Source organism: Salvelinus namaycush, unplaced genomic scaffold (assembly GCF_016432855.1).
Source record: "Salvelinus namaycush isolate Seneca unplaced genomic scaffold, SaNama_1.0 Scaffold1312, whole genome shotgun sequence".
In the NCBI taxonomy this organism is placed as follows: domain Eukaryota; kingdom Metazoa; phylum Chordata; class Actinopteri; order Salmoniformes; family Salmonidae; genus Salvelinus; species Salvelinus namaycush.
In genome coordinates this window covers 35775-52404 of record NW_024058023.1, presented here as the reverse complement: position 1 = coordinate 52404, position 16630 = coordinate 35775, and the positions used below count along the sequence as shown (strand labels likewise).

Genomic DNA, 16630 nt, shown 5'->3' with positions numbered 1-16630 from the left:
CAATTTTGTATTGCTGATTCAACTTGTTAGCCAGGATTCTTGCAGATAACCAAGGATTTACAACTTTCAGAATATGAGACTGAAGTAAGATGACGATTGACGTTGACTGCTATTGACGAAAAATATTACTAAATCTTTAAGAGTTTATTCGGAAGATAACAGCTCTATAAATATTATTTCGTGGTGTCCCTCTCTAGTTAATTACATTTACATGATTAGTTCAATCAGGTGATATTAATTACGGAGAAATTATTTTATAGAATAGCATGTCATAGAAATTAATCTGGCATAGCCAAAGACACGACATATGTCTGGTGGCCAAAGATGGACCACGATGTGGAAAATGAGGTTAGCCGGTGTGCAGATTGTCAGAGTAACAGGAAGTCACCCCCCCACCGCGCCATTACATCCATGGGAATGGCCAGAAAAACCATGGACACGACTACATGTGGACTACGCTGGAACTTTCCTAGGGAAAATGTTCCTGGTGTTGATTGACTCTCATTCAAAGTGGATGGATGTTTACCCCATGAACACGTCAACATCGTACGCTACGATTGAGAAGTTGAGACAAAGCTTCAGTGTTATGGGATTGCCTCAAATGTTGGTTAGTGACAATGTTACTTGTTTTACAAGCACTGAATTCACAAGTTTCATGAAACAAAATGGAATTCAGCATGTAACGTCGGCCCCTTTTCACCCATCTTCAAACGGATTAGCAGAACGTGCAGTTCAGACCTTGAAGGAGGGGATGAGGAAGATGCAAGGGCCCAGCATTGAAACAAAGGTGTCACGATTCCTGTTTAGCTACAGGATTACTCCTCAAGCTACAACTGGGTTGTCACCTGCAGAAATGTTGATGTCAAGGAGGTTAAGGTCAACCTTGGATCTCATCAGACCAGACCTGAAAATGAAAATACAACAAAAGCAATGGAATCAAAAATGTAATCATGACACCCGAGCCAAACTCCGAAGTTTCTCACCTGGAGATGATGTCTATACAAGAAACTATGGGTTTGGTCCTAAATGGATTCCAGCTACCATTGAGGATTGCTCAGGACCAGTATCTTATACTGTGATTATTGGAAGTGGACAAAGACTAAGGAGACACGTGGATCAGATCCGAGCTCGAATTTCAGTTCCATCCGGAGATCTGGATCAATTCCACGCAGCCGTCATACTGCTCAGGAAGGAGACGCGTTCCGTCTCCTAGAGATGAACGTACTTTGGTGTGAGAAAAGTGCAAATCAATCCCAGAACAACAGCGAAGGACCTTGTGAAGATGCTGGAGGAAACAGGTACAAAAGTATCTATATCCACAGAAAAACAAGTCTTATATCGACATAACCTGAAAGGCCGCTCAGCAGGAAGAAGTCACTGCTCCAAAACTGCCATAAAAAAGCCAGACTACGGTTTGTAACTCCACATGGGGACAAAGACTGTACTTTTTGGTCTGACGAAACAAAAATAGAACTGTTTGGCCATAATGACCAACCTTATGTTTGGAGGAAAAAGGGGGCGGCTTGCAAGCCGAAGAACACCATCCCAACCTTGAAGCACGGGGGTGGCAGCATCATGTTCTGGGGGTGCTTTGCTGCAGGTGGGACTGGTGCACTTCACAAAATAAATGGCATCATAAGGAAAGAAAATTATGTGGATATATTGAAGCAACATCTCAAGACATCACTCAGGAAGTTAAAGCTTGGTCGCAAATGTAACGGCTTTCGTTGGTGGAAGGAGAGGAGGACCAAAATGCAGCGTGGTACGTATCCATAATATAATTTAATCGAGAATGAATACAAAATAACAAGAGAATAAATGAAAACCGAAACAGTACCGTATGATACTAACACAGGAAACAGGAAACAATCACCCACAACACACAATGAAAAACAGGCTACCTAAATATGGCTCCCAATCAGAGACAACGATAAACAGCTGCCTCTGATTGGGAACCACACCAGGCCAAACACATAGAAATATAACCCACAGAACAAAACATAGAAAAACAACATAGAATGCCCACCCCAACTCACACCCTGACCAAACTAAAATAAAGACATAAAAAAGGAACTAAGGTCAGAACGTGACAGCAAATGGGTCTTCCAACTGGACAATGACCCCAAGCATACTTCCAAAGTTGTGGCAAAATGGCTTAAGGACAACAAAGTCAAGGTATTGGAGTGGCCATCACAAAGCCCTGACCTCAATCCTTTAGAAAATGTGTGGGCAGAACTGAAAACGCATGTGCGAGCAAGAAGACCTACAAACCTGACTCAGTTACACCAGCTCTGTCAGGAGGAATGGGCCAAAATTCACCCAACGTATTGTGGAAACTTGTGGAAGGCTACCCGAAACGTTTGACCCAATTTTAACAATTTAAAGGCAATACTACCAAATACTAATTGAGTGTATGTAAACTTCTGTCCCACTGGGAATGTGATGAAAGAAATAAAAGCTGAAATAAATCATTCTCTCTACTATTATTCTGACATTTCACATTCTTAAAATGAAGTGGTGATCCTAACTGACCAAAGACAGGACATTTTTACTAGGATTAAATGTCAGGAATTGTGAAAAACTGAGTTTAAATGTATTTGGCTAAGGTGTATGTAAACTTCCAACTTCAACTGTATTCAACCTTTAATTTTCATTTCAATAAACCATAGTCACAAATAATTTATTCTCATTTTTCTTATTTTCTTTAAACAATGTCAATTCTCTTATCAATGTTCTTTATGCTCCATGTGTGAGTGAAAGTGAAACTTCTTCATAAGTGTGTGTGTGGGTGTATGCAAGGGGGGCCTTCCTACCTATGCACTCTGTCACTAAAATGTCACAGAAAACAGTATTTAACTCAACAGTTGTTTAGTGGTCCCTATATAGTGGTCAACAGTGCTTTATTTAATCTTTCCTTCCTCTTGTGGCGGGACATTGGGACTTCATTACAGCCTACTCCATCATCATCATCATCAAAATCTTCATCATCCAGCGCCAGAATCTGCAGAGGGGCCGTCAGGTTGTCCAGTGGTCTCAGCTTCCTGGGAGTTGAGTATGGCTTCCAGCATGGCTCTGTACAGCTGCCCAGAGGAAGGGTCTTCCATCAGGAGAGAATCCGGGGTCACCCCCCCTCTCAGTTTGGCCACAAGCTGGTGCACCAGAGTTCCCTTGTACAGCCTAGACTCCAACAGGGAAACAACAGAGGGTTGAATTAGCTGTGTTGCTGCTGGGATAGAAAACAATGTAAAGGAATACCACTGGTCTACTCTAGAGGTTAGAGGTTAGGGTTGATTCAGGAAGTGACACCTTACCAGGCACACTGAGGCTCAGGTAGAGGGAAGCACAGCAGTTGGTTCAGGTCAAGGCCATCCCTCACGCAGCACTGCCATTGGCTAAAGGCGTGGGCCACACCCAGGTCTGGACTCCTAGCACCTCTCTGAATCAGCCCTCTCAACCTCTCAAACACTGGTCCCTCCTCTATAAACCCCGATACACAAAAAAGAGAGGAGTCACTCTCTTTATTTATACATTCTTCACACACTTTATTTATACATTCTTAGTTGTGTGCCTGTGTGTGTGTTTTCATTCATATTCTGGTCCATACCTCTATGGCTCTTCCTCTGTCTGCAGAGCTCTCCGTACACCAGTCCTAGTAGCAGGGCCTGCAGGAAAGGATGGTCTGGTCGGGGATGGGCGTGCCTCAGCCAGTAGTAGGTAACAGCCACAGGAAGTCCCAGATGAGGTGGGAGACCATTCAAAGTGGACTGGGACACATCAAGGGTCTCCAAAAACACCTCAAGCCGCACTGAATGTGGAGCCTAAGAAACAGAACAAGAGAATGAGAATTAATTTCAGAATCAACAGCAGTATGTTTATGTTATACTGTATACTACATCACATGTATACATACCTGATATACTGTATACTATACCACATGTATACACACCTGATATACTGTATACTACATCACATGTATATATATATACCTTATCCAGTGTGTCTAGCTGCAGCTGTCGTGCAGCACTGGGCAGGACGGCTTCAACCTTGCTGCTGGTCAGGTTCTTGCCTTCCCTGTCATACTCCTCCACTTCCCTGCTCTCACCCAGCAGCAGCCCGTAGAATACCTGCCGTATGGGCCGAGAGGTGGTGCTCCCACTGGGGAAGCTGAGATCTTCCACTTGGATAGCCTGTATCACTGGCCTCAGCAGCTTAATGTATATCATGTAGGAGGGAAGTGTCCCCTTCATCAACGGCAGCAGGGTCCAGTCTGGAAGGACACTCAGATGGTTTGGGAGATGGCCGGGATCAGGAGCCTTGCCATCATTGAAGAACCGCTCCAGGCAACCGAGTGGAGGCTTGTACTCTTCTATGCCCAGAGAGAGGGCCTGGAGGGCAGCATCCATGTTGTCTCTGTTGATCCCATGACCGATGAGGCTGGGCACAGAGTCCAAGGCCTCCTGCTGCTCCTGGAAAGAGGCCAGCCAATCCAGCAACCTGTTGAAGAAGACAACCCCTTCCCAAGCACAAAACACACACACACACACATATATACATATATGTTTATATTTATATTGTTTTTGTGACGCGGTTGCATTCTGTTTTAGTGAATTGCCTCAGTAAAGTGCTTTGTCCTCTCTTCTCTGCTCTCCTGCGCCTGACTTCCATGCACCAGCTACACCCAGCATCTGACAAGTTTACCAATAAAATGGTCTGACAGTGAAGTGGACATACACAGTATTCATATCCCGAAGAAAAAATGATCTCACTACAATACATTTTAACAGAAAGTACATTTTCAATATCTGTCTATTTGTGGAAAAAAGTCATATCCCAGTTTACATATTTACTTCTGGCCCCGCCTACACCTAACCATTTTTTTCTAAATTATATGAGGTAAAAATATTCCACTTTATTTGGAATGGCAAGCTAGACAAAATTAAATGGGTCTATTTAAATAGCGACTATGAACTCGGAGGGCAGAAATGGCTGCAGACGTTAGTGCTACGGGTCGGTAGTCGTTTAGGCAGGTTACCTTAGTGTTCTTGGGCACAGGGACTATGGTGGTCTGCTTAAAACATGTTGGTATTACAGACTCGGACAGGGAGAGGTTGAAAATGTCAGTGAAGACACTTGCCAGTTGGTCAGCGCATGCTCGCAGTACATGTCCTGGTAATCCGTCTGGCCCTGCGTCCTTGTGAATGTTGCCTGTTTAAAGGTCTTACTCACATTGGCTGCGGAGAGTGTGATCACACAGTCTTCCAGAACAGCTGGTGCTCTCATGCATATTTCAGTGTTATTGCCTCGAAGCAAGCATAGAAGTAGTTTAGCTCGTAATTAGCCACATACAGGTTAACTAAATTGAACAAGGCATCCCCTAAGCCAGTTACAGGCCATTCACTAAGTAGTTGTGGCAATTGTAAAGATATTGATAACTGTGCACCAGTGGCATTTTGCACTAAGGTGATAAATAAAACATTTATTGTAAGGTGTAATTAAAAGTACAACATTATTCAGTTGGAAAATGAACATTAAAACAATTGAATAAGCTAAATATGCACCTTAGAGACTGTTGACCTATGTACATAACCATTGAACACTGGTCACTTTTTATTCCTGTTTTCTTAATTTTATTTGTATTTTAGGGGGTAGATCAGCTTTAATATAGTATGTAGATAGATTGTAGCGTCCATCAATGTAATTGTCTGCATAATTTTCAATCCCCCATATACCATATACAGTTGAAGTCGGAAGTTTACATACACTTAGGTTGGAGTCATTAAAACTCTATTTTCAACCACTTCACAAATTTCTTGTTAATTAACAAACTATGGTTTTGGCAAGTCGGTTAGGACATTCTACTTTGTGCATGACACAAGTAATTTTTCCAACAATTGTTTACATTATTTAACTTATAATTCACTGTATCACAATCCCAGTGGGTCAGAAGTTTACATACACTAAATTGACTGTGCCTTTAAACAGCTTGGAAAATTCCAGAAAATGATGTCATGGCTTTAGAAGCTTCTGTTAGGCTAATTGACATCATTTGAGTCAATTGGAGGTGTACCTGTGGATGTATTTCAAGGCCTACCTTCAAACTCATTGCCTCTTTGCTTGACATCATGGGAAAATCAAAAGAAATCAGCCAAGACCTCCACAAGTTTGTTTCATCCTTGGGAGCAATTTCCAAATGCCTGAAGGTACCAGGTTCATCTGTACAAACAATAGTATGCAAGTATAAACACCATGGGACCACGCAGCCGTCATACCGCTCAGGAAGGAGACGCGTTCTGTCTCCTAGAGATTCATGTACTTGGTGTGAAAAGTGCAAATCAATCCCAGAACAACATCAAAGGACCTTATGAAGATGCTGGCGGTAACAGGTACAAAAAGATCTATAACCACAATAAAACGAGTCCTATATCAACATAACCTGAAAGGCCGCTCAGCAAGGAAGAAGCCACTGCTCCAAAACCGCAATAAAAAGCCAGACTACGGTTTGCAACTGCACATGGGGACAAAGATCATACTTTTTGGAAGAATGTCCTCTGGTCTGATGAAACAAAAATAGAACTGTTTGGCCATAATGACCATCGTTATGTTTGGAGGAAAAAGGGTGAGGCTTGTGTAACAGTTTCAACTTCAGACCGTCCCCTCGCCCTGACCCGGGCGCGAACCAGGGACCCACTGCACACATCAACAACAGTCACCCACGAAGCATCATTACCCATCGCTCCACAAAAGCCGCGGTCCTTGCAGAGCAAGGGGAACTACTTCAAGGTCTCAGAGCAAGTGACGTAACCGATTGAAAGGCTATTAGCGCGCACCACCGCTAACTAGCTAGCCATTTCATATCCGTTACACTCACCCCCCTTTAACCTCCTCCTTTTCCGCAGCAACCAGTGATCCGGGTCAACAGCATCGATGTAACAGTATAACTTTAGTCCGTCCCCTTGCCCCGACCCGGGGGCGAACCAGGGACCTTCTGCACACATCAACAACAGTCACCCACGAAGCATCGTTACCCATCGCTCCACAAAAGCCACGGCCTTTGCAGAGCAAGGGGAACCACTACTTCAACGTCTCAGAGCAAGTGACGTAACCGATTGAAAGGCTATTAGCGCGCACCACCGCTAACTAGCTAGCCATTTCACATCCGTTACACTTGCAAGCCGAATAACACCATCCCAACTGTGAAGCACGGGGGTGGCAGCATCATGTTGTGGGGTGCTTTGCTGTAGGAGGGACTGGTGCACCTCACAAAATAGATGGCATCATGAGGAAAGAAAATGATGTGGATATATCTATATATATCTATATATCTCAAGACATCAGTCAGGAAGTTAAAGCTTGGTCACAAATGTGTCTTCCAAATTGACAATGACCCCAAGCATACTTCCAAAGTTGTGGCAAAATGGCTTAAGGACAACAAAGTCAAGGTATTGGAGTGGCCATCACAAAGCCCTGACCTCAATCCTATAGAAAATTTGTGGCAAGAACTGAAAAAGCATGTGCGAGCAAGGAGGCCTACAAATCTGACTCAGTTACACAAGCTCTGTCAGAAGGAATGGGACAAAATTCACCTAACTTATTGTGGAAGCTTCTGGAAGGCTACCCGAAATGTTTGACCCAAGTTAAACAATTTAAATGCAATGCTACCAAATACTAATTGAGTGTATGTAAACTCCTGACCCACTGGGAATGTGATGAAATAAATAAAAGCGGAAATAAATCATTCTCTCTACTATTATTATGACATTTCACATTCTTAAAACAAAGTGGTGATCCTGACTCACCTAAGACAGGGATTTCTTACTACGATTAAATGTCAGGAATTGTGAAAAAGTGAGTTTAAATGTATTTGGCTAAGGTGTATGTAAACTTCCGACTTCAACTGTGTATATATTTATATATACACAATACAAAACCTTACTGAGTACCACTCTCCGTATTTTGAAGCATAGTGGTTGCTGCATCATGTTATGGGTATGCTTGTAATCGTTAAGGACTAGGTTAAAACCTGTTGAGGACAGAGGGCGCTGTTTTCACTTTGGGGGAAAATCGTGCCCAATTTAAACGGCCTCGTACTCAATTCTTGCTCGTACAATATGCATATTATTATTACTATTGGATAGAAAACACTCTCTAGTTTCTAAAACCGTTTGAATTATATCTATGAGTAAAACAGAACTCCTTTTGCAGCAAACTTCCTGACAGGAAGTGGAAGATCTGAAATCGATGCACTGTTCTAGGGGCTGCCTATTAAAGTCCTTGATATTTATTAGTTTAGATGCACTTCATACGTCTTCCACTAGATGTCGACAAGCAGTGAGAGAAGAAATTGAGTGTGTAACTTGATCTGGGCTCGAATAATAGCTCTTGGCATGTCACCAGTTTCCTGTTTTCTGGAGAGTGCGAGAAGGGACCTGGATTTGCCTTCTGATATTTCCGGCTTTGATTTTATTTGATACATGTGACAATATCATCGTAAAGTATGTTTTTTCAATGTAGTTTAATCAGATTATTGAAATTTTTTCGGGAGTTTTGCCGTGTTCCGTTCTCTGAGTTTGTTGACGATGGAGAGATTCGCGCCACTTGGCAAGTGTGCTTGCTAAATCGAGAGGGAAAAAGGCCGTTCTAAAACCAAACAACGATTGTTCTGGACAAAGGACCCCTTGTACAACATTCTGATGGAAGATCAGCAAAAGTAGGACCCATTTTATGATGTTTTTTCATATATCTGTCGTACATGTGAACTAGTCGTTTGCGCCCAGAGTTTGGGCACTCTCTCGCTATACCTAAGCTGGATGTCGTAATGAAGTTATTTTTAGAATTCTAACACGGCGATTGCATTAAGAACTAGTGTATCTATCATTTCCTATACAACATGTATTTTTTAGTTATGTTTATGAATAGTTATTTGGTCAGAATATGTGTGTCAGAAAAAGTGTCAGAAAAATATCCGGATGTTGTGGGAAAAAGTGGCTACGTTAGCACAATGTATAACCACTGATTTCAGCTCTAAATATGCACATTTTCGAACAAAACATAAGTGTATGTATAACCTGATGTTATAGGACTGTCATCTGATGAAGCTTATCAAGGTTAGTCAAAAATTATATATCTTTTGCTGGTTTATTCGCTATCGCTAATGTGCCTATTGCTATCGCTAACGTGCCTTGATGAATGAATGCGGTAGTGTGGTAGGCTATTGTAGTAAGCTAATATAATGCTATATTGTGTTTTCGCTGTAAAACACTTAAAAAATCGGAAATATTGGCTGGATTCACAAGATGTTTGTCTTTAATTTGCTGTACACCATACATTTTTCAGAAATGTTTTATGATGAGTATTTAGGTATTTGACGTTGGTGTCTGTAATTACTCTGGCTGCTTCGGTCCTATTTGTGACGGTAGCTGTGATGGTAGCTGCAATGTAAAACTGATTTATACCTCAAATATGCACATTTTTCGAACAAAACATAGATTTATTGTATAACATGTTATAAGACTGTCATCTGATGAAGTTGTTTCTTGGTTAGTTTGGTTGGTTCTTGGTTAGTTAGGTTGGCTTTGTGCATGCTACCTGTGCTGTGAAAAATGTCTGTCCTTTTTTGTATTTGGTGGTGAGCTAACATAAATATATGTGGTGTTTTCGCTGTAAAACATTTTAAAAATCGGACATGTTGACTGGATTCACAAGATGTGTATCTTTCATTTGCTGTATTGGACTTGTTAATGTGTGAAAGTTAAATATTTCAAAAAAATATCTTTTGAATTTCGCGCTCTGCCTTTTCAGTGGAATGTGGGAGGAGTTCCGCTAGTGGAACGCCAGAGCCAGACAGGTTAAGGGTAAAAAAAGAGAGGGAATGGAGCTAAGCACAGGTAAAATCCTAGAGGTAAACCTTGTTCAATCTGCTTTCCACCAGACACTGGGAGATTCATTTACCTTTCAGCAGGACAATAACCTAAAACACCAGGTCAAATATACACTGGAGTTGCTTACTCTGAACATAGTGAATGTTCCTGAGTGGCCAAGTTACAGTTTTGACTTAACCTTTCACGAGTATCAACCCCGTATCCGGGATCACCCCCCACCCCCCCCACACTGATTAGCATCGCTAGCATAGCTTCACAAGTAAATAGTAGCATCTAAATATCATTAAATCACAAGTCCAAGACACCAGATGAAAGATACAGATCTTGTGAATAAACCCATCATTTCTGTTTTTTAAAATGTTTTACAGGGAAGACACAATATGTAAATCTATTAGCTAACCACGTTAGCAAAATACACCATCTTTCTTTGTCCACCATTTTCTCTCTCCACCACTAGCTATCACCAATTCGGCTAAACTAAGATATTGATAGCAACAAACCAAGAAAAAAACTCATCAGATGACAGTCTGATAACATATTTATGGTATAGGATAGGTGTTGTTAGAAAAAAGTGCATATTTCAGGTAGAAATCACAGTTTACAATTGCACCGACCATCACAAATCGACTAGAATTACTAGATAGAGCAACGTGTATGACCAATTTACTCATCATAAAACATTTCATAAAAATAGACAAAGCATAGCAATGGAAAGACACAGTTCTTGTGATTTCAGACCATATTTCAGATTTTCTAAGCGTTTTTCAGCGAAAACACAATAAATCGATAAGTTAGCATACCACATGTGCAAACGTTAGTAGAGCATGAATTCAAGGCAAAGGGAGCTATAACGTTATCATCGCCAAAATATATTAATTTTTTCACTAACCTTCTCAGAATTCTTCCGATGACACTCCTGTAACATCATTTTACAACATACATATACAGTTTGTTCGAAAATGTGCATATTTAGCCATACAAAACCGTGGTTATACAATGGAAATAGTCACAACTCAAGCATCAAAATGAGGGACGTCAGCTTTCAGAGTGATCTAGTTTAATCGAAAGCTAATCATATACTTGACTAAAAAATACAGAGTTGACAGGAATCGAAAGACAAATTAGTTCTTAATGCAACCGCTGACTTACATTTTTAAAATTATCCTTACTTTTCAATACAGGGTTCGCCAAGTGAAGCTATACCAAACAAAATGGCGAAATATGCGTTTAAAATATTTCGACAGAACAACGATTTATCATATTAAATATTGCTTACTTTGAGCTGTTCTTCCATCAGATTCTTGGGCAATGTATTCTTTCTTGGGTTTAATCTTCTTTTGGTCGAAAGATGTCCTTTGTCCGTCTAAATGCCCGCTAACGTTCGACCGGGACCCCGAAATGTGCCCGGTGCTTCACATAGAAATGCATCAAAATCGCACTAAACGGATATAAATTGCTATAAAACGGTTTAAATTAACTACCTTATGATGTTTCTAAGTCCTATATCGAATTAAATTACAGACGGATACATTTCAAGTTGATAACCGAGCCTGTGAAAATGGCATCCGGAGGTCCCTTCCTGCGCAATGGTCAGAGTCGAAAGGGGGGCTACCCTCACTCCTTGGCCTTTTATAACCTCTGAGAGCTACGCAGAAAGCCCATTCCACTTCTCATTGGTTACTGACATCCAGGGGAAGGCGGGTGCAGTTCGTGTCGTTCCATAGGATAGACAGAGACCTTAAAAACTGATCTGAAACCAGAGCTTCGCTCTCAGACCTTTCACTGTCTGTCATGGATTTCGCTGTAGAAAGAGTTCTGGGTCACCCACAGACATCATTTCAACGTTGTATGAAACTAGAAAGTGTTTTCTATCCAATAGAATTAATAATATGCATATTGTACGAGCAAGAATTGAGTACTAGGCAGTTTAATTTGGAGACGACAAAATGCTAATTCGGAACAGCACCCCCTGTAGTCGCAAGAAGTTTTAAGTCTGCTTGAAAATCTATCGCAAGACTTGAAAATGGTAGTCTAGAAATGATCAACAACCAATTTGACAGAGCTTGAAGAATTTTGAAAAAAATAATGGACAAATATTGTACAATCCAGGTGTGCAAAACTCTTAGAGACTTACCCAGAAAGGTGATTCCAACATGTATTGACTCAGGGGTGTGAATACTCATGAAAATGAGATATTTTTGTATTTAATATTGAATGCATTTCACTTTGTCATTACAGGGTTTTGTTCGTAAATGGGTGATAAAAAATATGTTTAATACATTTTGAATTCAGGATGTAACACAATAAAATGTGTAATAATTGAAGGGGCATTCATACTTTCTGAAGACACTGTACGCGACCAATAAACTTTGATTTGATGAGGAGGAAAATAATATTTTAAATAAAAACTTCACCTGCAGAAATGAATGCTGGGTAATATATAATTGTTTTTGCATATTTTTTATGTGGACATTTCAGTTAATTAAAATAGTGTTTATTAATGTACACATTACTATTTAGAGATTTCTTTTTTTTCAGCTTCAGATTGATTGCTTATTGACATCTACAAATGAATGTAGGAATAATGATTAATAAATGGTAAGTAAGCTCTTTACAAACTGTTTATAAATGGTTTAGTAAGGGACCTTAATAAAGTGTTACCAGTACTTTGAAACTCAGTTGAAACTATACCTATCGTGTACTTGATCACTCTTTGAGCAGTTTCATTAAAAAAAAATTAAAAACTTAAAGGCACTACTAAAAGACTGAAAAAAGTTCATTTAAAATGCACTTTTAATAAGTGTATTGAAGTGAAATTATAGTATATGTGTAGTATACTTAAAGATATAGTAGAAAAGTGCATCTTGTATTTGAAGTACATGTATATTATATGAATCTGTAGTATTTAAGCATCCTTCAATATACATGTAATATATACTTTTTTCCCGATTGGGTTCCATCTGTGAGTAGTCTTCCTACCTGATGGGAATTATTGGCACTCCAACACTACGGCACCCTCCCCTTGTGAGGATAAAGGTACTGAGACTTATTCTAGAATGTTTTCTGAGATTCTAGAACACCTTGTGAGGACAAAGGTACTGAGACTTATTCTAAAATGTTTTCTGAGATTCTAGAACACCTTGTGAGGATAACGGTACTGAGACTTATTCTAGAATGTTTTCTGAGATTCTAGAACACCTTGTGAGGATAAAGGTACTGAGACTTATTCTAGAATGTTTTCTGAGATTCTAGAACACCTTGTGAGGACTAAGGTACTGAGACTTATTCTAGAATGTTTTCTGAGATTCTAGAACACATTGAGAGGGATCTTAGAGCAGTCCTCCATACAGAATCCTTTCAGATCCTTGATATCCTCTGTCTGTGCTTATGGACTGGCCCTGTTCAATTCAAACCACAGGTTTTCAATGGGGTTCAAGTCCGGAGACTGTGATGGAGTTTGTTGTGTGCTTGGGGTTATTGTATTGCTGCAAGCAGAGGCAACCAGTTTTTTTGTCTAAAATGTCCTGGTACTTGATAAATGTCATGATGCCATTGACCAATACCAGTACCAGTGGTAGCAAAATAGCTCCGTAACCTCAAAGATGCACCACCATATTTTACAGTCGGTGTGAAGTACTTTTCTGCATGTGCTTCTGTTTTTTTTACGGAACTCACCACTGGTGTGCTTGGCCAAAGTGTTCTATTTTCATGTGATCTGACCATAGCACCGCCTGGAGTTTAAGAAACAGTATTGGCACTTGGATTGGAACCGGTGCTATTGTCAGATGACATGAAAATAAGCTGTATAGGCCTGTAGATCCTGGTCAAAAGTAGTGCACCACCCTATGGGCCCTGGTCAAAAGTAGTGCACAACCCTATAGATCCTGGCCAAAAGTAGTGCACCACCCTATGGGCCCTGGTCAAAAGTAGTGCACTATGTAGGGAATAGGATGCCATTTGGGACGCAGGGTATGTTTCTTCTATATTGAATCCTCTACTAACACAAAGATAAAGATCATGTTTACCAATATGGAGGTTTGGGGGCTGATAATCACTGCTTGAAATGCATTAAGTGACATCTGTAGATTTATGACTGGGATTTTCAGGCTGTGTTACATGGAAACCATTTAGGGACCAAGAATCGTTTGGGGGAAGAGATACGACAGAAACCTTTGCAATGCAGCAGTACGTTAACTAGTCATACACACACTCGCACATGAGTATGAACACAAACGCTGACGTAAACTACACAACCTCTCCCTCTCCTTCTCTCTATCTCTCTCTGACTGTCCCATTCAGTTTCAGATGTCAAAAGAGCTTGGCATCCAGCCAGGCAGTAATATTAAGCCTGTATAGATATATTAATAAGGAAATTGTACTCTTTTAATCTCTGAATTAACACTTATCTGGTGGAAACACTTCATTCTGTTTCTGTGCTTGTAGTAATTGTAGTATTTGTAGTATTTGTTTACAAAATGAAAATAAAGATACTGTAACTGTATGGTATTTCATATGGTAAAGTCCACTATGTTGTGAGCTTCCATTTGCATTTGACCTGTTGTCTCAGATAAACAGAATGAATGTCAGTGGTGTGTTTTCTGATTTCAGATATAAATACTAACTAGAGTCATGTTGTAATGTAGTAGTAATGTCATGTTGTAATGTAGTAGTAATGTCATGTAATGTAGTAGTAATGTCATGTTGTAATGTAGTAGTAATGTCATGTTGTAATGTAGTAGTAATGTCATGTAATGTAGTAGTAATGTCATGTTGTAATGTAGTAGTAATGTCATGTTGTAATGTAGTAGTAATGTCATGTTGTAATGTAGTAGTAATGTCATGTTGTAATGTAGTAGTAATGTCATGTTGTAATGTAGTAGTAATGTCATGTTGTAATGTAGTAGTAATGTCATGTTGTAATGTAGCAGTAATGTCATGTTGTAAAGTAGTAGTAATGTCATGTTGTAATGTAATAGTAATGTCATGTTGTAATGTAGTAGTAATGTCATGTTGTAATGTAGTAGTAATGTCATGTTTAACTGAATGACTTTTACTATGTTGAATCTTACACTAAACATGATCATATGTGAAAATAGCATCCCTCTTTTTCAGTCCCCAGGTCCAGAACAAATTCAAGGAAACGTACAGTAATATACACAGCCATGAGTGCATGGAAATCACTTCCATCTTATATACTGACATGTATGTGGAACTGATAGATGCACACTACATGTATTTTTTATTTTATTTATGTAAATTGTGAAGTCTTTTGTCTGTAATGTATTTTTTGTTATGTGTCGGACCCCAGTTAGAGTATTATATGAGTCTATTGTAATCATGTATATTTCAATATACACATAATTTATTAAAACTTACTTGGCTTCTGATTGGATTCCATCTGCGGGTAGCCTTTCCACCTGATGGAAAAGCCCATGTTAGTCAAGTTGACATAGTCGTTTCCTGCGATGGCAGCGAAGACTGGGAGAAGCTGTCTGTTGATGTTGAAGTGTCTGCAGAAGCTTGTTGTGGTGTACCGCTTGCAGGGGATGTAATTCTGAGAACTCCAGCGTTGCACAGACACGTTCTGCCACTGAAAATGGAAGAAGGGCAGATATCCTGCCTGGATGTCAAAAATATAAAAGTCACTGTCATTGGACAGGACCGGACAGTTCCACCTTTGAGCCAAGGAGGCTATTTCTTGGTCTGCTTCAAAGATGCACTGTGCGAACGGCACCTTCAGGCTGGAGAGGACCTGTTTGAAGACTTGTTTGACGAGGACTGGTATTATTCTGTCCCCCTGAAGCCCCATAGACAAATTGTTGATCTTTGATTGAGCTCGTTGTCGGAGAGTTTCAAACTTTTTGTCCGTGTGGTCGGATCCTCCATCTATAACCACATAAGGTTCAATGCCACAATCTCTCAGAGCCTTAAAGAACTCACAGACCTGGTCCTCAAAATCATCATAATCCCCTCCATGCTTCAAATCCACACTTGAGTTAAAATAAAGAAAGTGGAAGATATTACTACCATCTATTATCAACCTGCTGTGTCTGAAGTGATCATCTTTTAAAAATGTTCCACTATGATCAATGAAGCTGGTCAAACCCTGGATACCCATGATGAGCTCCTTCTAGGATATGATGTCTCTCCAAGTGAAGAGTTTCAGTCACAGGACTACTTGTTGCATCATTAACATGAATTAGTTTCCTTGTCCTTAAGTTTCCCTTTCCATACGTCATCTGCAGAGTCTCTCTCTCTCTCTCTCTCTCTCTCTCTCTCTCTCTCTCTCTCTCTCTCTCTCTCTCTCTCTCTCTCTCTCTCTCTGTCTCTCTGTCTCTCTGTCTCTCTCTCTGTCTCTCTGTCTCTCTCGCTCTCTCTCTCTCTCGCTCGCTCTCAGATATCAGCTGATGTAAGAAGGGCTTTATAAATACATTTGGTATCTCTAACTGATGACGTACTGCAGTCACTTTGAGCGGTCGTGAGTAGAAGCGCTTGTTTTGAGATCAAAGCGAGAGCTACATGTAGCCATGTGTATACATTTTGTTCATATCCTTTGCTACTAATGAGCTATTAGCCCAGTTGTAGCTAATTTGTCAGCAATGGGGGAGTGGTTGCATTTCCTACAAGAGCACAAAACAAGTGAAGTTCTAGCAATCTTTGAAAAGCAAGTCAGGTAAAAAGCTTTTTTATGTCTTAAAGAGGCAGTGTTGTATTTTAAGACAGGCTTGAATAAGGTAAGTAGTCAATAGGCA

The 16630-nt window shown here is 40.2% G+C and overlaps 2 protein-coding genes across 2 annotated transcripts; both read right to left on the bottom strand.

The window, feature by feature from the left end:
* Positions 1 to 2611: 2611 nt before the first annotated feature.
* Positions 2612 to 4742, bottom strand: LOC120036352 (protein asteroid homolog 1-like). The gene is made up of 5 exons (XM_038982831.1): positions 4716 to 4742; positions 3987 to 4466; positions 3605 to 3818; positions 3312 to 3477; positions 2612 to 3177 (listed from the first exon to the last, which is right to left on the bottom strand). The coding sequence occupies exons 1-5, from the start codon at positions 4740 to 4742 to the stop codon at positions 2985 to 2987; spliced, it is 1080 nt and encodes a 359-aa protein (XP_038838759.1). The 3' UTR covers positions 2612 to 2984.
* A 10501-nt stretch (positions 4743 to 15243) lies between these two features.
* Positions 15244 to 15996, bottom strand: LOC120036351 (protein asteroid homolog 1-like). Its single transcript, XM_038982830.1, has one exon. It carries the CDS (start codon positions 15994 to 15996, stop codon positions 15244 to 15246), a length of 753 nt encoding a protein of 250 aa, XP_038838758.1.
* Between the last annotated feature and the right edge of the window lie 634 nt (positions 15997 to 16630).

Excerpts from the sequence above, each read along its gene's own strand:
- LOC120036352 (XM_038982831.1), bottom strand. The coding sequence starts at position 4,742 with ATGAATACTGTGTATGTCCACTTCACT. Across the intron at positions 4,467-4,715 it reads CTGTGTATGTCCACTTCACT|GAGCAGCAGGAGGCCTTGGA; the intron begins GTCAGACCATTT and ends GCCTCTTTCCAG. Across the intron at positions 3,178-3,311 it reads CCTGAGCCTCAGTGTGCCTG|GCTGTACAAGGGAACTCTGG; the intron begins GTAAGGTGTCAC and ends GTTGGAGTCTAG.
- LOC120036351 (XM_038982830.1), bottom strand. The coding sequence starts at position 15,996 with ATGGGTATCCAGGGTTTGACCAGCTTCATTGATCATAGTGGAACATTT.